At 37.9% G+C, this 27,762-nt stretch overlaps 2 protein-coding genes across 7 annotated transcripts in view; both read right to left on the reverse strand.

Moving 5' to 3' along the window:
- Nucleotides 1-1,930, reverse strand: part of LOC127640887 (kinesin light chain 1-like) — a 41,544-nt gene extending 39,614 nt beyond the window's left edge. For all 3 annotated transcript variants that reach the window (XM_052123582.1, XM_052123583.1, XM_052123585.1), the window contains exon 1: nucleotides 1,781-1,930. The gene's annotated coding sequence lies outside the window, so the exon portion shown is untranslated. The remainder of the gene's footprint in view (nucleotides 1-1,780) is intronic.
- Nucleotides 1,931-2,738: 808 nt separating this feature from the next.
- LOC127641371 (phosphofurin acidic cluster sorting protein 2-like) overlaps nucleotides 2,739-27,762 on the reverse strand; it is a 90,954-nt gene continuing 65,930 nt past the window's right edge. The window contains exons 9-25 of one of the 4 annotated variants that reach the window (XM_052124345.1): nucleotides 24,940-25,088; nucleotides 23,350-23,443; nucleotides 23,176-23,262; nucleotides 22,005-22,141; nucleotides 18,717-18,849; nucleotides 16,950-17,054; nucleotides 16,033-16,139; nucleotides 15,781-15,935; nucleotides 14,771-14,881; nucleotides 12,801-12,903; nucleotides 12,209-12,241; nucleotides 8,007-8,049; nucleotides 7,757-7,799; nucleotides 7,516-7,657; nucleotides 7,082-7,302; nucleotides 6,696-6,809; nucleotides 2,739-4,686 (exon numbers count right to left, since the gene is read on the reverse strand). In XM_052124345.1, the coding sequence (XP_051980305.1) occupies nucleotides 4,571-4,686; nucleotides 6,696-6,809; nucleotides 7,082-7,302; nucleotides 7,516-7,657; nucleotides 7,757-7,799; nucleotides 8,007-8,049; nucleotides 12,209-12,241; nucleotides 12,801-12,903; nucleotides 14,771-14,881; nucleotides 15,781-15,935; nucleotides 16,033-16,139; nucleotides 16,950-17,054; nucleotides 18,717-18,849; nucleotides 22,005-22,141; nucleotides 23,176-23,262; nucleotides 23,350-23,443; nucleotides 24,940-25,088 (1,893 nt within the window). In that variant the 3' untranslated portion in view covers nucleotides 2,739-4,570. Of the gene's footprint in view, nucleotides 4,687-6,695; nucleotides 6,810-7,081; nucleotides 7,303-7,515; nucleotides 7,658-7,756; nucleotides 7,800-8,006; nucleotides 8,050-12,208; nucleotides 12,242-12,800; nucleotides 12,904-14,770; nucleotides 14,882-15,780; nucleotides 15,936-16,032; nucleotides 16,140-16,949; nucleotides 17,055-18,710; nucleotides 18,850-22,004; nucleotides 22,142-23,175; nucleotides 23,263-23,349; nucleotides 23,444-24,939; nucleotides 25,089-27,762 lie in introns of all 4 variants that reach the window. The other 3 variants (XM_052124344.1, XM_052124347.1, XM_052124346.1) reach the window with 3 other exon arrangements.

Raw genomic sequence — 27,762 nt, forward strand, 5'->3', positions numbered from 1 at the left:
GAAGTCTGAAGGTTTCAAAGCGTTTTGGTTTCCAGGCAATTCCACGAAAATGTCAACATACCATAGAGACAGAGCTTATTTAGGCCACGCCCACACCGGGGGCTTTGCATTGCGAGAGGCTGACTCCTTGTCATTTATGACTTATAACAAAAAACAAAACAATGTCTAAAAGCTGCTGTGTGACAAGGTGTACAGCAAACAAGCTAAATAACTCAGAAATACATTTTTATAAGCTGTCGACCCAAAAAACGGTTTGTTTCAGAAAATAAAAGTGGATCAATTGAGGCTGAGCGCAACTAGTCTGCTCGAACTACTCTGAGAACTACGCCCACTGGAACGCTACAGCTTAGCTTACATAAATATAATATATAAAACTGACATTTGGATATTTGACTTACCAGTAACAAAATGTTTACTGCACATGTAGACATACTGAGTGTCAGGATCCCACAATTTACCCACTCTTCCTGCTGATGCTTGATGTCTTATTGCCTGTATCAAATTTTGTCTCCTTAAAGGCTGGCTTTTACGGTTAGGAAGCTTCTTAAAATGTATTTCTGGGTTTTTAGCTTGTTTGCTGTACACCTTGTCACACAGCAGCTTTTAGGCATTTTTCTGTCTTTTGTTATATGCCATAAATGACAAGGAGGCAGCCTCTCGCAATGCAAAGTCAATGGAGACGGTTGGATTGTCGTCCCCCCCCCCGGTGGGCGTGGTCTTCAGATTATGACGCGTTGCACTCTGTCTCTATTGAAAAATGAAATCTCAATCTTATTTCAAGTCATCATGCAGCCTTGATGAGTGTTATGTAATATAATGTCTCAGAGGTTGAAGTCTGCAGATCTCAAAGCATTTTAGATGGTTTTCTCTCATGATGTAAGTGCCGCTTTCACAACCGTCACGTCCGTAACGAAGAGATGTCACGTCCTAAACGCCGGATTTTCCCCATTCATGTAAAAACGACCATGAATAAAAATATATTATTACTTTTTCTTAGGAGTGGCAACCCTTCTAAATTCTGTGGTTATTATTATTTCTGGATTGTGCATTTCAACTCACAGAGTTTTTACAAAGTGTGTTACTAATTAATTATAAATCAACCATTGGTTTTTCATACCAGCGTTTTCATGCTTATAACCGATATGCCGATAGTTCTAATTTTGTTCATATTTGGCTGATAAATATCGGCAGCGGTGGTACATCCTCAATGTCAGCCCTAAAATTCATGTACATTTATTTTGATGTATTAGGTAAGTAGGCATGTAATAAGTGGGATGATGTTCAGATAGGGGTCGTGATCACCATCTCTGGGTTTATTTTGCAATAATGTCCAGAGGTTTTTTTTTTTTGTAGATGACCTTCTGTGTATGGTGTATTTGTGTCTATGGGGTGTTGTCCTGTTGCCATGTTGACTATACATCTTGTTTCTGCACCATATCTGTTTTTGCTTTTGTGACACAGTCCATAGTTCACGGTACACTGAGTTTATGACACTGCCCTGAAACACAAGCCAGTTTTAACACAACTCATACTAAATATGATTCACACCAAGACAGCAACAGACAAAATATGATCAAAACAAATACCCACACTCTCTGTTTACAAAATCTGCACACACATTACATTTACACTTAAACCTACTGTTTATAAATGCAATATAAATCAATTAAACACAAGGCTATAAAACGGCATCTGCTCATAAACACAATGTACGTACAGTTTAGACATGAGCTTTATTACAAAGACACAATCTAATGCTCATTAACATATTATAACATACCTTACGATAACAGCTCCGACCAGAGCACTGACGTACGGTAACGTATATAATCAAGCCCAAATTCTGAGAAAAAACACGTCAAATATCCAGGACAACACCACATTAGGCCAAAAGCACCCAGCCCTGGACCAATACTGCGCCTTTACTGCGGTTGAGCTTCATGAATCCTACTATGGTGAAGATTTGGCTCATTAATATTAATTATGTAACATGACATACTCCCGGTAGGCCTACCTGATTGGCTGTAAGGTATTATGTAGGCGGTACGTTGTGAACGGTTCACGCCGAACATGTTAATGAGCAAGAAAACGCTAAAAGCAGTGCCACGAACAGAACAAAACCGAACATAACGCAGCTGTTTTTGAAATGTGAAGTTCTTTTTAACTTGTAAGGAACTCATTGAATCCTTGTTAATGCATATTAATATGATATCGCAGCGTTCTCCCAGTAAGTCTTATTTGATGGGCTGGAAAGCTTAATATGGGCGGTTCTTTCGTAACTGGGCGTGGGCCGTTGGCGAATGAACGAAGACTTAGCTTATCAATATTAATTAGTTAATGTGAATGGACTCTTGAGGTCATCAGCGTGACGAATCAATATTCATTAGCTAGGCGTTTGACGTGGTCATTTTATTATAAATTTACTTCATGAAAAACATTCACGGTTTTCTCAATACGAACGCCCAGTTTTATATAGGCCTTTTAATTTCATTTGTGAAAATAGATATTTGTTTGCTTTGTAATTTTAAACACACTAACAGTAGGCTATCAGTTTCTTCTAAATGCGTTTATAGCCTCCCACTTGTAGGCTATTATTATTATTTTAATTAATTAAAAGATAGAAAATGATTAAATGTTCATGAAAAGAATACAATTAGCAACATACAATAAGTAACGCATGTGTCATGAGCTGAAAGATCACCTTGACTTTACCTCCATCTTCTGGAAGAACACAGAAATTTTTATGCGGCAAACACTAAAGTATTGTTATTATTTGTAATTTATTTGCACAATTCTCAGAGAAGTATTTATCTAATACTAAAAAGAAAAGGTTTTGTCTATGCACTCAACTTTTTTACTTTCTCATGCTCATTTACATGTCTGAAACCCCTGAAACTTACAAAATACGTGAAGTCTATAAAATAGATCAACTCCTTTAAAAAGAAAGATAGAAAAACAAACAGTGCCAGTAAATGTAAAAAAAATAAATAAATCACATTGCACCCATGGTTAAAATCATTTTAGTATTTGTATGGCAATTAAAACCAGTATAAAGATATGAAATGGCAGTATACGTTTATGTACACACATTACAGAGCATCAAAGACAAGCTTTCCTCAAATGTTTCAATCAGAATCAATACTGTCAAACTTAGAAACAAGATTTGTGCAAATGTCTGCATTTCTATTTAGAACAGACAGGTCAAATATACGTTTTTAAATGAGAGAGGAAAACATCTCGCGTTGCCCTAAAAAGTAGTGCTTAAAAAACAACCTAAAATGGCCCAAAATGTAGCCCACCTCAATCTAAGAAAAAAAAAAACAATATCACAAAATAAAAAAAGTGATGTCATATAATGAATAGTAACAGTTCTACTCAGAAATAAAACAATTTTTACTCTTCCCAGAAATGTAACCATATCACATTTTTCACTTGCATGAAATGAATAATTCACCCCAAAATAAAAATTCTGTCATCATTTAGTAAATTATACAGGTTTGGAATGACACAAAGATGAGTACATGATGACAGAATTTTCATATTTAGCTGAACCCAAACCATACAAAATTAATACTGAAGACCTCAAACTGTCACAAATAAAAGAACTCTTTCATTCATAAACACACACACACACACACACACACACACACACACACACACACACACACACACACACACACACACACACACACAAACACACACACAAACACACACACAAACACACACACAAACACACACACACACACACAAACACAGATACAACCACAGATAAAGCTGCTATTCCTTTTTTACAAAGGCGATATTGTTAAAGAGACTAAAAGTTGGACAGGATGTCCAGTTGTCAAATATATTTTCCTCCCAAAACAATTTTGAAATTGACCCAGATAGTGACAGAAAAGTCACCTTTCTTAACCTAAAAAGTGTGCCTGTTGCTAAAAGTTAAAGGATGTTAAAGGATGTGCCCTCTTAGCAGAGATAAATTCATTCAATAATTCAAATGAAATTCCATTTCCATGTTTCTTAACTTCTCACACTTGTACTTAGCAACTCCCATTTGCATTTAACCCCTCCCATCTGTGCAATAACCCCCACCCCACTTGAACATATTTACAGATCACTCACACAGCATCACTTAACAATAACCCCTCAACACAAACAAACAAACAAACCGTTTGAATACAAATGACCTCCCTTCATAAATCCTGTCCTGTAGTATTGTACATAGAACAAATATTGACACAGAAAATTTCACAGAAATAATAACTATAACCCAACAAAATACAAACGCAAGCTGCCGTACGTGCCTGTACAATTCCTACAACATGTACTGTTTATCTTAAAATAAGACAGCGCTTCAAACACATCATTGTTTCTTTCACTGCCAGAGCGACAAAAACGACTAGTGACATTACTAACAATATTTCTGTCATTGACACAGGCTTCCAAATTGACCATTTCCACAGGAAAATCCATTTGTCTGTCCCTCCCCCCCACCCCACCCCATCCGTTTCTCAGGCCGATGTCCACTTTCAGTGAGGTTTGAACCAGAGAACGTTCCAGAATTGGAGGATCACAGGGGCTTGCTGTATCCAAAGATTCCTACAGGAAAGTGCTTGACGTGAGTTGGCCACTGTGCAGCCAGCTGGAAAAATTTCACGTCGTGCCACTCTACACCATCAATGGACACTGCAGAAGAAAAATACAACATTAACAACTGCTCTTTGAAATAAAACGAAATAATCTACATCTGATATTAAATATGCCTTAACCTCATAAATACTTGATATTTCCCACCCCAACTTCCTTTTTCAATAGAAAACATGTGAATGCAGCAAAGAAAAGTGCACTTGTCAAGCCATTTTATGGGGTCTTTAAATTTGGGCATTAACCAAATGACCACAGAGAAGCAGTAAATTACATTGACCAAATGACATATTTGCTATGAATGTGCCTTATTTAGGCTTCCTGTGCATTATATTTTGTATATGTGAGTGTTTACCCTTGAGCCTGTTGTGCTGGTCTTTGGGTGTGTGATGGTGTTTACCCTTTAGCATGGTTTGCTGGTGTTTGTGTGTGCTGGTGTTTATCCTTGAGCATGGTGTGATATTGTTTGTCTGTGAATGTGTTTAGCCTTAAACATGGTGTGCTAGTGTTTGTGTGTGCTAGTGTTTGTGTGTGCCCTTGAACATTGTGTGCTGGTGTCTGTGTGTGATGGTGTTTACCTTTGAGCATGGTGTGCTGGTGTCTGTTTGTGCTGGTGTTTACCCTTAAACATGGTGTGATGGTGTCTGTGTGTGCTGGTGTTTACCCTTAAACATGGTGTGCTGGTGTCTGTGTGTGCTGGTGTTTACCCTTAAACATGGTGTGCTGGTGTCTGTGTGTGCTGGTGTTTACCCTTAAACATGGTGTGCTGGTGTCTGTGTGTGCTGGTGTTTACCCTTAAACATGGTTTGATGGTGTCTGTGTGTGACTGTGTCTACCCTTGAGCATGGTGTGCTGGTGTCTGTGTGTGCTGGTGTTTACCCTTAAACATGGTGTGATGGTGTCTGTGTGTGATGGTGTTTACCATTAAACATGGTGTACTGTGTCTGTGTGTGACTGTGTCTACCCTTGAGCATGGTGTATTGGTGCCTGTGTGTGCTGGTGTTTACCCTTAAACATGGTGTGATGGTGTCTGTGTGTGACTGTGTCTACCTTTGAGCATGGTGTGCTGGTGTCTGTGTGTGCTGGTGTTTACCCTTAAACATGGTGTGATGGTGTCTGTGTGTGACTGTGTCTACCCTTGAGCATGGTGTGCTGGTGTCTGTGTGTGCTGGTGTTTACCCTTAAACATGGTGTGATGGTGTCTGTGTGTGACTGTGTCTACCCTTGAGCATGGTGTGCTGGTGTCTGTGTGTGCTGGTGTTTACCCTTAAACATGGCGTGCTGGTGTCTGTGTGTGACTGTGTCTACCTTTGAGCATGGTGTGCTGGTGTCTGTGTATGCTGGTGTTTACCCTTAAACATGGTGTGATGGTGTCTGTGTGAGATGGTGTTTACCCTTAAACATGGCGTGCTGGTGTCTGTGTGTGACTGTGTTTACCCTTGAGCATGGTGTGCTGGTGTCTGTATGTGCTGGTGTTTACCCTTAAACATGGTGTACTGGTATCTGTGTGTGATGGTGTTTATCCTTGAGCATGGTGTGATATTGATTGACTGAATATGTTTAGCCTTAAACATGGTGTGCTAGTATTTGTGTGTGCCCTTGAACATTGTGTGCTGGTGTCTGTGTGTGCTGGTGTTTACCCTTAAACATGGTGTGCTGGTGTTTGTGTGTAATGGTGTTTACCCTTGAGCATGGCGTGCTGGTGTCTGTGTGTGACTGTGTTTACACTTGAGCATGGCGTGCTGGTGACTGTGTGTGACTGTGTTTACCCTTGAGCATGGTGTGATATTGATTGACTGAATATGTTTAGCCTTAAACATGGTGTGCTAGTGTTTGTGTGTGCCCTTGAACATTGTGTGTTGGTGTTTTGTGTAATGGTGTTTACCCTTGAGCATGGTGTGCTGGTGTCTGCTGGTGTTTACCCTTAAACATGGCGTGCTGGTGTCTGTGTGTGACTGTGTTTAACCTTGAGCATGGTGTGCTGGTGTCTGTGTGTGACTGTGTTTACCCTTGAGCATGGTGTGCTGGTGTTTGTGTGTAATGGTATTTACCCTTGAGCATGGTGTGCTGGTGCTTAGCCGTGCAGATAAGTCGGCTGATGCTGTCAATCACCTGACTCTTTGAGTCCACATCCTTCTCTTTTGTCTTCTTACTCAGGAAAATCACTGCAAAGAAATAAACCAAAGGTAAGACAGCAATAATAGGACAGCATCCAAACCAACCATAAGAGATGATGTATGTCCCTATCCTGATGTCATATCCATATTTCTTACTACCTGCACTGTATTTATCTTTTGATGTCAATGACATCACACAAAACAAACAGCAGGTGTGCCCCAATGTGCACCCTCAAAGGTACTGTGACTCACAACATCAGTGCAGTGTTGCCCACAGCAATTTGTGACTCAAAATTACAACACACACGTGTGTGTGTCACCTTTCTTGTTCTTCTCCTTCATGACGACGGTCATGGCCATCCCTGGAGGTGTTGCTTCTCCTCCACTGGAAATTCTGGACACCTGCAGTGAGCGGAAGTTACTCTTCAGGGTGTTTTTAATGACCACGTCTCTCTTCTCGCCCTCTTTCTTCTTCTCTGAGCACTGGAGAGTCCAGTAATCTACCTGGAGACCCATCACCTCACCACATGTGCCTGGAGAACTATACACAAACACGTTTACTTAGCTAAATAACAGTTTGACAGACATTACCACATTTTACCCATATCATTAGTTCTTCTGGAATATAAGTTCTATCCTACTTTTACTACCTCACCATGACTGGATGGGCAAAGTTTTTAGGAGATAAAAATACTGCCCTGACAACATAATTCCACAAGAGTAGGACAGTCGTGAATGTGTGTGAGAATAATACCCTGCTCCAGAGAGACCGGCAGAAACAGAAGGAGATGATGGAGGAGTGGAGGTCAAGTCTTTGCCGTACGGTGTTCCCGTCATTGCTGGAGGTGAAGAGAGCATGTTCACACTGCCCACCATTACTGCATCATCAGAGTCCACTGCCAGACGACACACACACATAAGTGTTCATTTACTGCTGTTATTGTCCTTATTGTGTTTAACGTGTGTGTGTGTGTGTGTGTGAATGTAAATCCTACCTGATGTGGACAAGTTGTGCTCCACAATTCCCACTTTCACCAACTGTAGAAGACACATGAATGAATATCTGCCAACTAAAATCCTTCATATGGCCAACAGAACTTTGCTACATGAAAGTTCCAAATAAATGTTGCATTTCTTAAATTTACAGGACATTATTAATGAATAGGGAACAAAAAGTCTGTTGATGAACTGATATTTCCCCAAAACAAATAAGTTAAATAAAGTATTAAATAAAGTATCTCTCACCCCAATGAACGGCACAAACTTCTGACACGAGTCTTCATCAGGGCTGTCAGGGTCAAACAGAAGGGAAACGTTAGTGTAAAGTTCATATGACGCGTGGAACGTTAAAAGAATGTTCTGGGTCCAATACAAGTTAAGCTCAATTGACAGTATTTGTAGTATAATGTTGATAATCATTGAAAATAACTTAAGACTTGTACCTCGTTTATTTAAGAAAAGCCAAAATTGAGGTTAAGGTGAGGCACTTACTGTACAATTGAAGTGAATGGGGCGAGTTCATAAATGTTACAATACACACTGATTCAAAATGTAAGCATTATACATGTTAACATGACTTTAGTGTCATAAAACTGATTACAGTGTTTACTGACATTGTATCGTCATGCAAGTTGTAATATTGGATATAACTTTACCCTGATATGGTTAGTAATCAATTTTATCACAGTAAAATCTGGACTGGCCCTATTCACTTCCATTCATTGAAAGTACCTCACTGGACCACAAAGTTGTTGGTTTTTTGTTTTTAAATGGGGAATCATTTTATGTGCTAATCAACATTATGCCTCAAATGCTGTAGATTGAGCTCAACCTGTATTAAACCCAGGATATTCCTTAAAGCTGTCAGTGAGGGCGGGATGGTCTGTGAGATGTGTGAGGTCATCAGGGTGTGTGTGGGGGGGGTGAAAATGGGAGGTGTCAGATCTAATAGTGTGACACATGAAGGTGCCCTCTAGTGGACAGAGTGCTGTGAGAGCGTAGTGAGTGTGAAGTCTCATGCTATGAGAGGACGCTGGAATAGCTTCTTACATCCTCCACCAATCAGGGGTGGTGTAAGGCCACAGACACTGAACACTGTAAATCTGTCATAAGACTTCACAAGCATCCCCTACAGCTGACAGAATTATTAAACTGCTTTCCAAGACTCAGGAAACAAGAGGAACTTCCAAGATTCTGAATATAGCCGAAAGACTGTAGCAGCCAAAAGCAGAGCTGGTGCAGGTGTAGTAGCCTGGTGTAAGCACAGCCAAACCTTTGACTACATTAAGTCTGGTCCACATTGCAGCTTATTCAGGCCAAGAACCGCCAACCGTAAACACCTGGTATTAAGTGTATGTGTGTGATGGTGTTTACCCATAAACACGGTGTACTGGTGTTTGTGTGTGTGTGGTGGTAGTTACAGTGAGGCACTTTCAATGGAAGTGAATGAGGGCCAATCTGTAAACATGAAAATACTCACCGTTTCAAAAGTATAGCCAAAAGACATGAACAACATGCATGTTAACATGAGTTAAGATTGATAAAATTGCTTACTAAGCTTTTCTGTTTAAACGTGACAATATAATGCCATAAAACCGAAAACCCTCAAATGACTGTAAAAACTACTGTTTAAACAACTACAGTGTATACAGCTAAAATAATACACATGTTTTAACAGAAGAATGAATGTAAGTGCTTTTGTAAAAATACAAGCTTCACATTTCTGCCTTTAAACTTTACAAAAATTGGCCCCATTTACTTCCGCTGTAAGTGCGTTACTGTAACATTAAATGTAGCCTTTATAAAGAAAAGTCTAAATAATTTTTTATTAATAATCTACATTATGCCACAAATTCTGTCGATTGAGCTTAACTGGTATTGAAACAGTCAACTGTATTTTATTGACTTAAAAACTGCTATATATTAAACGTATGAACAGTTGTCCAGGAAAGGTGGGAGACTTGAAAACATATTATCACACATGATTTCATCAGCATTAGACAACATTTATAATTCATAATGTTTATGGCAATTCATTTTAATTCGTTTATAGCCAAACAAATTTAGTCATTCTCTTTTTTTTTTTTTTTTTTTTTGACACACACGGTTCGGGGTTCCCCTCGTGATTTTGATTCAGATTTATGAATCCATTTACTAAAACCATCGTTCAGTTTTTTAACCAATTTGACTGTAAATTTGCAGCTGTGTTATTCTTCGCGGTGTTCAGTTGCAAAATAAACATAAGGGTCTGGTGAAATGTACTGGAGTAAAACTATACGTTTTCTCTTCAAAATGTACGGAATTAAAAGTGAAAGTCAATAGAAATATTTATACTTGAGTAAAGTATATATAAATATTCCAAAACTGTCCTTAAGTTTTGTACTTCGTAACTATACAATTCTTGTCATTTTTCTTAGAGCAAAGTGGAATATACAGTTGTGCTTCAAGATATCTTGTTAACTGGCAACTGAGCGTCTTAAACAAAGGCCCGTCTTCGTACTGTCATTTTTATTATAGTGTGATAACTTGCTCCGCATCCGAACGGCTTTCATTATCGTCTGACGTCACCAATCGCTAATATTTTTGCATTCATTTTTTTATACTGTTTCAACTTGCCAATGCAAAAGTAATATGCGAACAGTATTTCACGTTTCACATTTCATATGTCCAGGGCTGCTTTCGTATTTTGTATAGTAAAATAGCAGCGAAGAAGGGCTGGAGATGTAAGTGCAGCGTAGTTCTAGCCAGAAGACATGCAGCTGTTCATCATTGCACCATTAGCTGGGTAATTCCCAGCCAATCACATGTAAGCCGTTGCTTTATAAGTCTGCTCACAATCTATCACATTGCTGTTTCAGTGTGCTAACACGGCAACCTCCACCACCCCACCACCACCAGTTGAATCCCGTCCTGCACGAGGGTAGACACCTCGCCCCTGCCTCCTATCTCCGTCAGGATATGACGGTTCCGAGTACAACTTCTTCGGGCCTACGCTAAAGAGAGACATTACTTTTCTGTTTTATATTCATCAAATAAATGTAATCTTAAATCTCACTCTAGTCTGCGAGTCTTCATGATAGAAAGATTGTTGATATTCAAATGTATTCAGATGAGACACCTGTGCACTTGCTGATGTCCAGAGAGACACTCTTTCCTGTGTTTCCTTTCTCTACCCAAGGTGCATGCATTAACATGGAAAAAATCATTATAACTTTGGAATAACTTGGCTAGAAGGTCTACCATCTGCCTTACAACCATTTTCAATGGATTCACATCCTGTTTTCTCACTAATTCCGCTAACAAAATTGGCTTATCTTTAGACCAAAAAACATCTTATTTGAGCATTCAACACCATTCTCTAGAAAAACTGTAATGCATTTGCCAGCAAAGATGGCAAACAGGAATTGAGTCATAATCTCAGCATCACTTTTACATGCTGAAGTACAACTTTGTTATTAGTCATGATTACCTCGAAGTTATGAATTTAATGCAGTCGAAAATTCAGAATATCGCAAAAACAATTACCAAAAAAGCAGCGTTTCCATCCCATGATTAAATCGTAACTTCTGGGGAAATTAGCGCAAAGTAGAAATGAAAATAGAAGTCTTTCATTAAATGTAATAAATTACAATAAATAAAGTGCAAGCAAAACACTCAAAAAAACATGTTTTCTAGCGTTCAGCGGAAGACGCCTTGTGTTTGCATCACACAATTCTGGGAGGCAATAGTAGACAATCAAAGTTGCGCCACTTTTGCCCATGGTATTTCCATGCAAAAACCTACGTCTTTTTCGCTAGTCACCCATCGTGGCGCTACATGCGTTGAAACTGCGTTGTGCAGTTTTCAGCTCAGACACGCCTCCATTCTTTGTAAATTTGTCTTATTATTCAGGGATTGCACTTTATTCACAAAAGTTTGCACTATTTGCGCAGCGAAGTGAAAACTGTGCTATTACATCTATGAAAAGTACAGTAATGAGTGAGAAAACTGAATTTCATTTAATAGAGATGTTTGCGTACATCTGTTGAATATGGCATGCAGTAATAGATGATTCAGAAGAATATTATAACCTGGGAAATATCTAGACCCGTGGCGTAGTCAAGTTCACTTTTGGCATTTTAAAGAGCATAATTAAGCATAATCAACATAAAATCGTTCATGTAAATGCACTCAAGTAGATCATGGAGAACATTTGCGAAGTTTACACCAACAACATTTGAGTTACCAGCCTTGTTCCCATTCAAATCTCATTTCCAAACCTGTTAAAACCAAATTAGGCCAAAACAAACTAAATTGGTTAAAGACACAAAACACTGGATTATGAATGAACACACACACACACACACACACTAATCAAAAACTAGTATTGACGCAGACAGGTGTGTGAGATTAACCACATACTGAGAGCATGAGTGAACTGACATCAACCCAAACATACAGTTAAGTACCTGATGTAAAAATCAAAATACAAACTTCTTTTCCTTGAAGGCAAAAACAAAAGATAAGGAAGAAAACCCCAAAAGCACAACAGTTACTGCACCGTCCTCCACACAACCTCTTTTCAATGACAAAATAAACAAGAATGAACAAACGTGTGAAATTATAAAAGAACATTCAAATGAAAGAAAACTATTATAAGGGGATTTGCTCGATTCTTTTCATGGACTAATTGACGATGTTTGTAATAACTTCTTGGGTGAATCTCACGAAAACATGTCAGGCAACAAGAACAAAAAAAACTATTTTGCATAAAGAAAATGAAGCCTATTGTTAAGACAATTAGGACTCGTTAACCCAAAAATGCTAATTATGTTGTCATGAAAATGATGTCACAATTAATTCTCTCAAAACAAAATATAATATCGTGTATGACTCAGTCCTGTTCTTGACATATATCATGAGAATCGAACTATAACAACATGGAAGTAAGATGTGTCTTTTAAAATACTTAAAGTCAGATGTTGAACAAACATACAGTACATTTACAGTATTTATATTCTTGAAACATGCGATTACAAGTACATAATCAGTCACCAATACCTTTTCTGTTTATAGGTGAGCATGGCCTCTGAAATAGGGAACTGGTGAGACACATTTGCTCCAGCCAGATACTGTGAGACGCGTCCGGCCACATCAATGTTATCTGTGAACATTTGCAAACAACATACACACATTGAGGACAAACATCCAAGTCATTTCTTTACTTTTAAGTCGGCTCATTCTATAATTTAGCGTACATTTAATGTCCACTAAATGTAATTAGATATTGTCTAAACAGTTTCTTCAGAAATATCACATTTTATGCATTAAAGGAAAGCATGTTATAATATCACACAAATATTTCATATTGCCATGATGTTTCACAACAGACAGTCTTTGCATTGTCTGTTTCTGAAGTGAGTGGGTCTCAAGTTCAAAATAATTAATAAAAAAGGTTAAAGCCTTGTTAAATCTATATTTTATTTATTTATAAATTCTAAACACTTCTGAAAATGTGTATTTTTTAGATTGAGTTTGACATTTTATTTTACTTGTGTACACAAAAGTTCTAACACAACATCCCAAAAACATGTGACCAGCATAATGTGATGTCACTTTACTCTGTGGCGGACATTTTTGAACACATAATGGTAAATGAATGGTGTCAATATTTTAACCACAATAGCATATTGTCAAGGAGTATATTAATTGAGGCAATATTTGTATGATTTTAATAAAAAACTATATTCAAATTTGAGGTTAACCTGATCAAGAAAATAACATGTGGTTGGCCAGTCAAGGCTTACCATTGAAATTATGAGTACAAATGGTTAATGCTTAAGCTTTCCAACTGGCAGATAAGTTACACTGAAGAAATATATTAACTTATTATTATTATATATTAACCAATAATTGTTTTATTGAGAAAGCACTTTGTTTTTGTACTTTTTAGTCGACATGAAATGTACCCTTAATTATAGAATGAGGCAGTTACTTTCTAAAACACTTTCTGCTCGACGAACTCCAAATAATGACTATATTTCCTACTTGCTGTACACGTCACACACTCAGCAGTACACGTTTCTCTCTTATAAGTACTTAGACATTCTTATTAGTGACAGAAATGCACACACATAATTCATGTTTTAAATGTATTCTACAAACATATTAGTATGAAAGTAATGTACTTAAAAGTAATTCAATGAACTGGAACTCAGTCAATGTCATTTGATTACATGACTTTAAAATGTAATGTGTTATGCTACTTTTGACATAAAAAGTAATTTGAGTACAGTAACTATTTTGTAATCGGATTACACCAACCCCTAAAACTACCTGTGCTCAGACCATAGCCCAACACATCATCAAGTTAAGAATATAGATTTAACAAAACATAGATATAATAGCATGTTTAAAGAAGCATTATTATCACTTCCTTTGACTGAAAGAAAAGATTCACTTTAAAAATACAGATTCCTTATATGGTCAAATCAGGTCAGTCTTCAATCTGAGAGTTTTGAGTAACTGTGCTTGTATTTTCTGCCATGTCAACTCCATCTCACAAACTCTTCAAACTTATTTACTAAACTTTTTACCAGCCCTTCATCATTCATTTGATACTTTTCAAATGCCTTTTATATATTGATTTGCCACTATTACATGTTTAAAATGACTATAATCTAAACAGAGTGAAATTAACAAAAAATGCTTCAATATTTATTGTGTGAAAATTATTTCTATAATTTTTTTTTCATCTTACAACTGTCCCACAATTGTGGCGTCATTTCCACCACCCCAACACATTTTGCCCCAATACAGCATTTATTTCTTTTTTCAAAACTTTGTATACTATTTAACCAAGTGGACAAAAAGTGTTAGTGACGAGCATGTTTGAGATGAAATATGAGACAAGTGATGCTTAAAGAAAAGTAAATTCAAGGTACATATCACTTATTGGGCATCATTTCCATTCAAAGTGTAAATGTGAAGGGTCTGTATTTTCAGAATGAGTGTCAGTGTGAGACTCTGACCTGAAGGGGGCGCCTCTAACCTCGAAAACACGTCCCTCCAACCTGCGTCCATGAAGATGCTGTTGAACTTACTGTCAAACGTTGAGATGTATTTGGCCAGTGGATGACAACCTGAACAGAAAAAAAGCAGATTATGCTTAAATATAACATCTTGAAGAAAATAACAATAAAATGCTTTTCTTTCACTTCAGACCAGGGTACAAAATGAACAATGCCAAATGTGTGTAACGACTGGCTTTGGCTAGATAATAAAACATCGCCGAATGGGCATAAAAATCTGAAAATCTCTCTTCATTTACTCACCCCTCATGCCATCACAGATGTGTATGACTTTCTTTCTCCTGCTGAACACAAAGGAAGATTTTTATAAGAATATCTCAGCCCTGTAGGTCCATACAATGCAAGTGAATGGTGGCCAGAACTTTGAGGGTCCAAAAAGCACACAAAGTCAGCATAAAAGTAATCCATAAAACTCCAGTTGTTAAATCCATATCTTCTGAAGCAATATCATAGTTGTGGATTAATAACAGACACATATTTAAGTCCTTTTTCACTTTAAATGCTCTTTCCTATTCAGTAGGTGGCAATATGCATGGCAAAAAAAAAGAAAAGAAAAAAAGAATGTGAATGTGTAGATTTATGGTCAAAAAAATCTGATCTGAAAAAAAGATCTGTTTTTTACAGACACCTATTATATCATTTCAGAAGACATGTATTAAACCACTGGAGTCCTATAGATTACTTTTATGCTACATTTATAAGCTTTTTAGGGCTTCAAATTTCTGGTCACCATTCACTTGCATTGTATGGACCTATAGAGTTGAAATATTCTTCTAAAAATCTTCGTTTGTGTTCAGCAGAAGAAAGAAAGTCATACACATCTGTGATGGCATGAGGGTGAGTAAATGATGAGAGAATTTTCATTTTGTAGGTGAACTATTCCTTTAAACATGACTATTGAAAAAAATAAAATAAGTTGAAATAACGCAGATTGATTTTATTCTTCTTACCAACAGGAATGACAAGGAAACGGATGTAGCTCAACCAATCAGGCGTCTTGTTGGCGAGTTGCTCCACGAAGCAGCGGAGAACTGTGCTGAGATAACCCTGATCGCCCACAATGGCGACTTTAATGGTGGGTGGCGTCTGTGCATTACAGTTACAACTGACAGACAATGTAAACAGAATGAGATATACAAGACCATTAAAAACATCCTTGAAAGTTCTCACTAAGAAAATACACGCAAATTGATTAGTCTTACAATCGTTGAATCCTAGTGACGATGGTGTTGAATGCGGCCTGAACGTCTGCGGGGGAAACAGTGGACACAATGTGCTGCTTGTGCTCCTGAAGAATCTCATTCAAATACTGTGAGTGAAACAGAGTTCACACATCAAACAACAGCATGAGAAGACAGCGAGATGTGAATGAAAGCAAATCCTCTTAGGGAACAAGACTAGAAATGGCTAAATAACCTCTAAAACTGTATAAACATTGTTTCCTTTCTGAGAGCAAAGTTATTTCTCAACCGTACTTATATTTATTACAATAAAATTAGCTTGAGACGACACTATGCATATTTTTAACACTTAAAGATATTTTCTGTCTGACTGAATGTAACATTTTATTTAAAGATGCACTCAGTAATGTTTTCAATTTGATGTCTTGGACTCACACTGACATCTAGTGGTGTGGAAGCAGCATCATTTAAATGTGATAGTTTTGAGTTACCAATTTCATTGTAGAAAATCACTATTCACAGTCAGTCATGATTACTTTAATTAATGAGTGAAAGTGTCAAATAACAGGACAGATACTGAGATTAAGAGAGTAGTAGTCAGCTGGTCATGTGATTTTAAAATGGCCGCCCCCATGTGTGGACTTTCTCCATGTAGAATAAAACAGCTATTATAAGGTTACTGATATGACTGGAGTCTTAATTTTAATATGAGTGCTCATGATATTATACATATATTTCAAAATTACAATAAATTTCTTTAGAAGTTAAACTTTTTTAAATGAGGAAAAAATTACAAAAATCCCCTTTTCAAAGTGCAAAAGGCACCTGTTTCATAGAATGATCCAGAATAAGAGACACACACACACACACACACACACACACACACACACACACACACACACACACACACACACACACACACACACACACACACACACCTGTCCTTGCCAGTCTGCAGTGTTGATGAGGATGATACTCTCTGGCAGCTGTTCATCAGAGTTCAGGATCTGATTGAGCTGATCGTACACAGACTTCCTCGGTACCTGTGACAGGACGGATGTCAGATCATTGTATGAGCACTCACTCCCACAAATCTGTCTAACAAACATTTTTGGGACTAGTTCACCCAAAAAAGAAAATTCTGTCATAATTTTCTCACGTAACTCATGTCTTTCCAAACCTATATGACTTTCTTCTGTGGAACACAAAAGGAGATATTTTGAAGAATGTACTGGTCGCTCTTGGATGCATTTTCAATGAATGTGGACATTCAAGCACTGAAAAGGATGCAAAAAACAAAACAAAAGAATAAAACAGTTTCATAAAAGTAGTCCAATTGATCCTTATCCTACATATATCCCAAGACTTCTGAAGTTATACAATAGCTTTGTAAAAGAAACAGACCGAAAATTAACTTGAGAGCTGGATCGGTCCGATTTGTGAATGAATTACTGCAGACTGGTTTTGTGAACTTGATCAAATAATTACTTACATTTCGATCTGTTACTGAAACAAAGCTATCATATCAGAAGACTTGGAATACAGAGCATGAGTATGGACTACTTTTATGATGCTTTTATGATGCTTTTATGATGCTTTTGCATCCTTCTTTAAGTTTGAAAATTCTGGTCCCTATTCGTTGTAATTGCATGAAAAATGCGACCACAGAATTACTCGAGTTGCACGACAGTAAGTCATATGGGTTTGGAACGTCATGAGGCTTTTTGGGTAAACTATCCCTTTAGGAATATGAGTTTTTATTTTCTAATACTGTCAATAAAATAAAAGGTCATTCTGATTTTATATCTCACAATTCTGTGAGAGTTATGTTTAATATTTTATTAAATTATAATTTTAGATCTCAGAATTGCGACTTTAATTTTCCCAATTGCGACTTCATAGTTTGCAATTCCAAGTTATATTCCGAGATATAAAATCACAAGTGCGATGTTATATCTCGCAATTATCTCGCATGTTATCTTGCACTTTTGAGTTCACAATTGCGACTTCATATATCATACACAACTGCAAGAAATAAAGTAGCAATTGTGACAATATCAAATCCCAATATCTTCATATAAAATCACAATTGCTCGGAATAGTCACAATTATGTTTAAATCTCGCACATTTTTACTTTACAATTGAGACTATTTCTTGAAAATATGAGATATAAACTAGAGTTTTAAGTTTATATTTCGCAATTGTTACTTTGTATCTAGCAAATGTAATTTTATTTATTTCTCAGAACTGCGACTTCATATAACCACATAAATATTCGAATAAAGAATATATCATATACGACTGCGAGAAATAAAGTCGCAATTGTTACTGAGTTTATATTTTGCAACTGCGACTTATTTCTTAGAATTGTGACTTTGTATGTCAAATAAAATAGCAAGAAATAAAGTCGCAGTTGTGAGTTAAAATTTTTACAATTGCAACTTTAGATTTTGCAACTGCGAATCAATTTATCGCAATTACTTGTGAGTATGTATTTCGCGGTTACTTATTTCTCACTATTACAACTTCATATATCATATACAATTGCGAGAAATTGTGAGTTTAAATCTTGCAATAACAACTTTATATTTTGGAACTGCGAGCAATAAAGTCAACTGTGAAATAAAAAGTCAGAATGACCTCTTTGGCTTTTAATCCGTGGTGGGATATGGCTTCCATACACACACAAAACACTTACACAAACCTGTGTGATGAGCCTGGAGTCTGGCGAGGTTTCGCTCTCAATGCTGCTGGTTCGATCACTCTGAGCTTTTGAGTTCTGTCGGTCCTTCATAGACGTGCTGCGCGGACGGCGCTGCAATTTACTGTCTGTTTTACTGACAAGAACAAAGAAAATACAGACATTAAAATGGCTGGAATGAGAATTTATAAAGCCTTTTCTGGCCAACATTTGTAATAATAATACAAACCTAACTTTGATTCTAAAACTAACCTTTTTTACAGGCATTACAAAGTTGTAAAATTGGATATAACTTTACATAGAAAGGTTAGTAAGTGATATTTTTAACAATAAAATTAAGTTAACATGTTTAATGTTGATGTCTTGTGACTATATTTTTGAAACAGTGAGTATTTGAATGTTAACGGATTGGCCCCCATTCACTTCCATTGTAAGTGCCTCACTGTAACCCAGATTTTTACTTTTATTTTAAGAAAAGGAGAGACATGTTGGAATAATTTTTTGTGGTAATCAGTCTTATGTTACAAATGCTGTCGATTGAGCGTAACTTGTACTGAACCCAGAATATTCCTTTAAAATGGATTTTCCAGAAGGGCAATTTTAGGTCATATAAAATTAGGTCTTGTAGACATGGAAGGCAACATGAAAGACACTTGCTGTTGTCATTTCAGTTCAAACTCATATCTGCAGCACAGTAATACAGCAGATTGGGCATAATAATTTGTGGCATCTTTTCCCTCCTGAGCGCCACAGAAAGCAGCTAAAACCAGTCAGATCAGGGATGCGCTGTTGCGTTCCACATTCACTAAAAGGTCTGTGAGTCGCTCGCTTGGGGAATGGGTCTTAATGAGCTCATTAGACAATGCAAACACACACATATGCTGTCTTGCAGTAGCAACCAGCACAAGACATGGAGAACTATAACAGATGGGTGCTTCTTCAACTGTGGGCCCTGTGGAATTTAAGAAAATTAACTCTCTTTGTCCACTAACAATACCCAACAGAGAATCTACATGTATCAAATGATAACTATGTCATTATTTCAAACACATCTCAAATCACTCTTTGTTTTTGGTAGACATTTTACTAGGACCATAATGTTCCTAATAAAGTGCTCAGTGAGTGTATTTACTTAAAGGATTCGTTCACCCAAAAATGAAAATTCAGTCATTGTTTTCTCACCCCTGTGTTGTTATAAACCTGTATAACATTCTTTCTTTTTCTTAACACAAAATGTTGTGCTCAGTGATGTCATACAATGGCAGTTTATGGTGAACACATCTTCAAGCTTCAAAAGAATGCAAAAGTATAATTCAGAAGTCTTATGGTGTGTTCACATACATAACATACGATTACATATAAAGTCAATGCAAAGATGTGAATAGATGTGAATTTGCGCCAGGCTGCGCGAATGTAGGAAATGGCGCGACCCGAAAACGCAACATCGTTTTATTCACGTATTCGCGAAAGTTGAATAAAAATATTGAGCGAAAAATCCGCATGACGAGTTGTCGCGAAAGCCTATCAGCATTGAGATTGTCAAGATGTCGCTGACGTACTGACATAGTAGCAGATGAAATCTGGATAAATGGATGACAAAATTGTTGTAGTGGTGTGTGGGCACCCGGAATTGTATGACACAATGTCATACATGTACAGAGACCGGACGAAAACAGACATCCACTTGGAGGAATAAGTTATATAAATATATCAAGTAGAAATATGCGTGTCTACTTGATTCCAGCTATTGGTTGTACTTTACTATGAACCAAGACGTAGAAGCCGCTACTCCTGTCCTTTTCCAGAGAAGGGGGAATACTCGCGGGTTCGCTTTACTCGCGCGAATGCGAGTTTAAACACACATTTATAATCCAGCAGTCAAACTCGCGTGAGCGATGAGAGGCAAACATTTTCTTTGCGTTGTATGTGAACACACCATAATAAATGATTCTATGAGACTCATGATTGTTATGAAAGCATACGATAAGGTTTGGTGAGAAACAAACTGAAATCTAAGGTATTATAAAGTGAAACTCTTGACCAACGGTTGATCTCCTATGCGTGAGAGCAACAGTTCACGCAGCCCACTCACGACATTGGGGCGTTCAAGCAGAAACTAGTTTTATTTATAAAAAAACTGGTCCTCCACAGCGATAGCAACAACAGAACACACCACAGCTGCACACAAAAGAACAGAGATCAGAACTTACTAAACATGTCTGAAGAGTTTAAAGTCAAAGAATTGATGCATTTCTATGCCCAGCCTTATTATTTTTAACTGAGTACTTGGAAATCAAACAGAAACATAGAGGAGGCTACAGGCAGCCACAGTCAAATCGTGTCCTAACCTGAAGGCAAACGACACTGTAAAAGGTATATTGATTATATTTAATAAGAGATTTTGTCCTAACCAGCAGTGACGAGTGACGGTACATTCTATCGACTGCTTGTTTTCTATATTCGACATTGCGCGGGTAACTCCGTCCACTGTGAATTGGAACCGTTCAAAAAAACGTTCAAAAAATAAAGCTTTCTCACCAAACATTATTGCATGCTTTCATAGCAATCATGAGTCTCATGGAATAATTTATTAGACTTCTGAATTATACTTTTGTGATCTTTTGAAGCTTGAAGAATAGTCACCATAAACTGCCATTGTATGACATCTCTGAGCACACATTTTTGTGTTAAGAAAAAGAAATAACGTCATATAGGTTTATAGCAACACAGGGGTGAGTTAACAATTTTCATTTTTGGGCCGAACTAATTGTGACAGGGCAGTGATTTTACACACCTGGCCCCTTATCAGGCTAATCAAGCCTCCAATAGGGATAAAGGCCAACTGCAGATGGTGGTGCGACAGAGAGAGAACGTTTGCGGGCAGCTGTCCGTCCTATGTTTTATTTCTTCATTAAACTATTATTTATATTTTTAATTATAGGATCAAGTTGGCAGATTCAATTTATATCAAGCTTTATTGACAAGATATACATAAGTGTGCATTATTAGACACTATACATCCAGTTTGCTGAAGTTTAACATCTCAAAACTATTATTTTTATGTATGCTTCATATAACAAAAATAAACAAATTGAAATTTTTTTGTTTAAAAAAAAAAACCTCTGGGACATTCTCATGTGGGGTGACAATGAAAAAGAGATTTTGGATGCACTGTCAAAAAACATTAAATGAATAAATAATGACTTTTGAGAGATGAGAGATAGAGGTTGCAGTTGAGAAAAGAAAAAACAGACAAACAGGAATGCAAGAATAGAAGGTTAGACGTGTTACCTAGGCGACATGAGAGTCTGCGATTCAGTCTTGCAGAGTTTGCCCACTGTTCCCGCTAATTTCTCAGTGCTCACGTCCCAGCTCACGTTAGCGTCGTATGTGGCCACACCCCTACCCGCCTCATCCTCCGTCGGTTCCTGTGTAGAGACAAACATAAGGCAGGGAACATGCATTGCTCACTTCAAGAGCTCACGTGGCCGTGAAAAAAAATCACCAGGTTGCCGTGGCGACGGCCACTTAGCCACAAAGAATTGCGGAGTAGAGTTGCTGATGTGTTTGAAGAGTGTGTGTGTGACACTAGATACTGTTATAAGTGATTAAGTGTGCGGACACACTGACTGTGGCCTTGAATTATCTGCAGTCACTGAACAACAATAGAAAAACAGGACGGCAATTACGAAAGAAGGATGGAGCATTTCTTTTACTAATGATTAACTAGATTTTTCATAAGAAAAGTTGATACTACAATGGTGTTTTTGTATAGAATTTTTGGCTGAACTATTCCTTTAAACGCAAGTCTTTATGCAAGGGTAAAATCTAGCTTTCCTTTTTTCTCTTTCTCTCTTTATCTGTCTCTTCAATCTCTCTGAAAGTGCCTAATTAAGGCTGTTATTGCTATGATGCTGGGTAGAAAACACACACACACACACACACACGTAGTGTTTCCAAGTTTTATGGGGACTTTCCATAGACATAATGGTTTTTATACTGTACAAACTTTATATTCTATCCCCTAAACCTAACCCTACCCCTAAACCTAACCCTCACAGAAAACTTTCTGCATTTTTACATTTTCAAAAAACATAATTTAGTATGATTTATAAGCTGTTTTCCTCATGGGGACCGACAAAATGTCCCCACAAGGTCAAAAATTTCGGGTTTTACTATCCTTATGGGGACATTTGGTCCCCACAAAGTGATAAATACACGCTCAAACACACACACACACACACACACACACACACACACACACACACACACACACACACACACACACACATACACACACACACACACACACACACACTGTCCTGTCCTGTCAGTCCTCACATTCAGCTAACCAGCTGGAAACCAAGCAGATGTGAACTGATGTGCGATACACAGAAAAAAGTCAAACAGAATAGAGAGAATAACAGAGATAGTCAGATTTAATAGAGAAATTGTCACTGACCCCAGCTGTAAAGTCCACCACCGTAGGGTCATCTGTGTATCGCCCGCTGGGTGCTCTGTTCTTATCCACTGTTAACAGATCTACACCCTACAAAAACAAAAACACTGAAGGTACAGACTATGACCCTCAAGCAATGTAAGAAAATGTTTGTATATATGTTTGTTATTTACACACAGTAGAGGGCTGCTCTCTTGGTTGACTTTTGTGGCTGTGTAAACTGCCGATCTCTGTCTGCGAGCTGGAGTGAGACATTCCCTCAAAGAATGGCCTTGAGCAAAGATGCATACAGGTTTAACATATTAAAATAATACTAGAGCACAACAGTTACAGTATTTATAGTGGTTATATTGACTGCAATGCAGTAGTCACACTTAGTAATATGATGTATTGAATATTTTAGCAAAGAACCACCCACTTATACAGGAAGAGACTGTCTGACCTTAGAATACATGCATTCCGTATGTGGCAGGTAGAGTTCAGAGTTGGTGGTAGAGTTTAGGGTCGATTTGGGAGAAGGGTTGTTGTAGGGTTGAGAAAATGTTGGTGATAGGTTTTGGGTAGTTTAGATTTGGGGGTATAGTGAAGTTAGTGTAGGAGTGAAAAATTCATGCATTCGGTATATGGCAGGTAAATCTGAAATTGGTATTACCATGACAGCAGTGCTAAATATCCATTTGATTTGAAGAATATTTGTTTCTAATAAACGTTTAATGTCATTAACATTACCAACTTTTCAAATGACAAGTTATTTTCTACAAATCCTGCTAACCTTGACTCAAGCGAACTGGGTTGTGTCTAGATGGCAACCTTCATTTTTTGAGAAATGTCTTGCGAGTTTTACATGCAACATTCATATATTTTGGTTATTTGGAGTTCTGCAGACATACAAACCTTAAAGTAAAATAACCATACCCCTAACCCAATCCTAACCCTACCCAAACTCCACAATACCCCCAAATCTAAACTAACCAGACCCTACCACAATCTTTTCTCAACCCTACTCCCAAATCTACCCTACCAAAACCCTACCACCAAATCTACCCTACCCCAACTCTATGTGAACTCTAACCTACCCTACTCCTAACTCTACCCTAAACTACCCCCTACTCCCAAATCTACCCTACCAAAACCCTACCACCAAATCTACCCTACCCCAACTCTATGTGAACTCTAACCTACCCTACTCCTAACTCTACCCTAAACTACCCCCTGCTCCCAAATCTACCCTACCAAAACCCTACCACCAAATCTACCCTACCCCAACTCTATGTGAACTCTAACCTACCCTACTCCTAACTCTACCCTAAACTACCCCCTACTCCCAAATCTACCCTACCAAAACCCTACCACCAAATCTACCCTACCCCAACTCTATGTGAACTCTAACCTACCCTACTCCTAACTCTACCCTAAACTACCCCCTGCTCCCAAATCTACCCTACCAAAACCCTACCACCAAATCTACCAGACCCCAACACTACCCTCAACTCCACTCTACCCTAACCCTACCACTAAGTCAAACCTACCCAACACTACCATACCCCTAACTCTACACTAACCTACCCTCAACTCTACCCTACCCCAACCCTACCCCTAAGTCAAACCTACCTAACACTACACGACCCTACACCTAACTCTACCCTAACCTACCCCTGCCTCTACCCTACCCTACCCTACCCCAACTCTACCCTACCCTACCCCAACTCCACCCTACCTTACCCCAGCCCTACTTCTAACTCTACAATAGCCTCCCCTAACTCTTACTTGAGTTTGGGTTTGGGAGTGCTGAGAAGACTCTCGTTGTCCTCCATCTCTGGGCCACTGTCGCTCTGGTTATACACCTCCAAACTGTCATATAAAAGATCCAGATCTTCAACTTCCTGCGTCTGATCCACCGGGTCAGAGTCCAACACCTGACACAACACAACACAACTCTTCTGAAAACGTACCTCTTAAAGGAGGAACAACCATATAGACACGATTTTATATCATACATTATCAATACAAATATTATATTCTTAATTTTCAAATCATATTAATGGAAATATAATTGTTATCCATATGATTATACAAGTTTATCAGACCACACCACATTGTCAAATTTAACAGATGAGCCACATTTAAAATGAGCAGTAGCTATAAGGAAAACACAGCTCAGGATAGTCGCTAGTGAAGGGCATGGGACTGTGCACATTCTTGTGGTGCCATCAGCCATTCAGAGTTGTCAGAACATAATTTCCAGTGGCTCCAGAGTGAATTATTATAGCATTTACAACTCATGATTGACTCAGACTTGTATCTGGAACTAAGTGCTTATGAACGAAGTTGGCAGCATGCAGGTTGCATACTTCTGTGCTGTCATGTACCATCCGAGTAATTGCCATTGAGACAAATAGGAATCCTAATAGTTTGTACAAATTCTATTGGTTTCATTTTAAACCAATAAGCGTAAAATTCTCAGTGAGATTATATTAAAACCGAGGGACATGATAGATCATAGACAACATTATGGTTTTGCCAATCAAGAGTCGCTGCATGAACAGATATTATTCCTCTGTCATTACTTCAAATTACTTTCTGCTCATGAGGAAGAAACCTAAGATGTTGAAGTAGAGCCAGAGCGTTTTTTTTTTATAACAGGTGACATTAAGGTAATTATAAATGAAGTCTTGGATCATCCATCACATTCAATTTCCACTTTTTAGAAGGTAATTTATTGCTGATAAACCTTTTCATGAGTAGGGGTCTAAATTCCAACAGTGCCTTTTATTATTAAAATTTTTGATTTCATGTCATAACAAATACTATATATAATACAGTAAACATGTGAACAAATTGATTTTGTCTGATGTGTGTGTGTGTGTGTGTGACAAGTGCTAATGTAAACAGACTTGGCTCTGCCTTCATCGCGCTCGATCAGCATGTTTTTACTGCAAGTATACGAGTTTTAAAACGTTATTGTGGTGCTTTTGTGATAGGTTGGCTGTCCTTTTTCAGAAAATAAATGCATTATATGCCTGAAAAGACTGTTGTGTGAATGAAAACCTCATCTGCACCTAATCAGCAGATGTGGCTGCATGCAAGGGATGATCGCATTTAGATGTGATGGCTGTGTATATACAAGCTGTGAACTGTTATTGTGGTACTTTGGTGACAATTTGGCTGTTTGTTATATGAAATAAACATATTATGCGCTTGAAAAGGCTCTTTGAGTAGCTGTTTGTTTGACGAATGACCACCGCTAATGTAAACAAACGCAAACAAATGGCAGCACACATCAGAGGAAGATGACGTTTGATGTATTGACTGTGCATACAAGAGCTGTAAACTTTTTACTGACGAGTTGGAAGTATGTATATAAAATATACGTGTTCTGTGGTTTGAGTAACTGTAAGACTGTATGAGTAACTTTTTGAGCTAATATAAATAACAGACGCTTGACCAGCGCAGCCTGTGTCAGCGTGAAAGTCGATTTGAATCTGGCAGCTTGTAACGTATCTGAGTGTTGCAGAAACACATATGTGTGACACTACTCTGCAGGGCCCAGTTATGTGATGTATGTATGAAAGTGTTAACATCTCAATTCACTGGCAAACTGTAATTAAGCTGCTGTTGGTGTTTGGAAACTGACAAGCCTGTTTTCCAGCTGGAAAGGCAAGTTAAGATCAGATTAATTTCCATACAGTTTCAGGCAGGTTTATGCTGGTTTGGTGCTAGTCTATCTGTTGGACCAACATTGCCATGTTGGTCACCAGCAAAAAATGCTGGTCAACAAGCATGGTCATTCTGGTGAAGCTGCTCAACCAAGGAAATCTTGTTGGTTAAGCTAGTTAGAAAGCTTGGTGGGGACACAATCTCACCAGCATCTAAGCCACAAAATATGCTGGGAAAAAACATCTTGTTGGTCTTAACTGGTCTCCCAGACTGGTCAAGCAGATCTGGTTAACATGTTTGGCTTTTGGGCACTTGTCAGCTGTCAAGCTGAGAAACCAGCTATGTGACCAGCCTTCTACACAGCTTAATCCAGATAAGACCAGGCTAGGTGGCCAGCGGACACCAGCTTGGCCAGGCTGGGAGGCCAGCTAGATTATCTGGAGACCAGCTAGACAAGAGTAAATCAGCTAAGACTAGCCAAGCATCTTAGGCTGGTTTAAAGCTGGATGTTTGTTTCAGCATGGTTCAACAGAGTATTTGGAAACGTTCTAGCAAAGCAACTGAACGTGTCCTAAACCATAATCAGGAAGATTCAGCACTTATTTCCAGATATTTATCTGGATCACATCCTGTACGGCTTGGATCATTGAATGGGGTAGCCATGGCCAAGAGATCAAGGAGGTTAAACAGCCGACTAACAAGCTTAGACTCTAACGATAAGACCGTACACTTTAGAAACATGAATGACCCAGATCGTGTCCCCATATGTCCTTGCAGAGCACAGCTATAAGCTTTGTTTTAAAAGAGATTTACCTCAAGTCTTACTCTGCAATAATCAACACTATATATTCCTCTCACATTTCAGCTACTTGATTCATTTAAATGTCCCATGGGTGTTTTACAAAGGTTTAATTTTATGGCTTAAGTGATTTT

This window comes from Xyrauchen texanus, chromosome 50 (genome assembly GCF_025860055.1).
Source record: "Xyrauchen texanus isolate HMW12.3.18 chromosome 50, RBS_HiC_50CHRs, whole genome shotgun sequence".
Lineage (NCBI taxonomy): Eukaryota > Metazoa > Chordata > Actinopteri > Cypriniformes > Catostomidae > Xyrauchen > Xyrauchen texanus.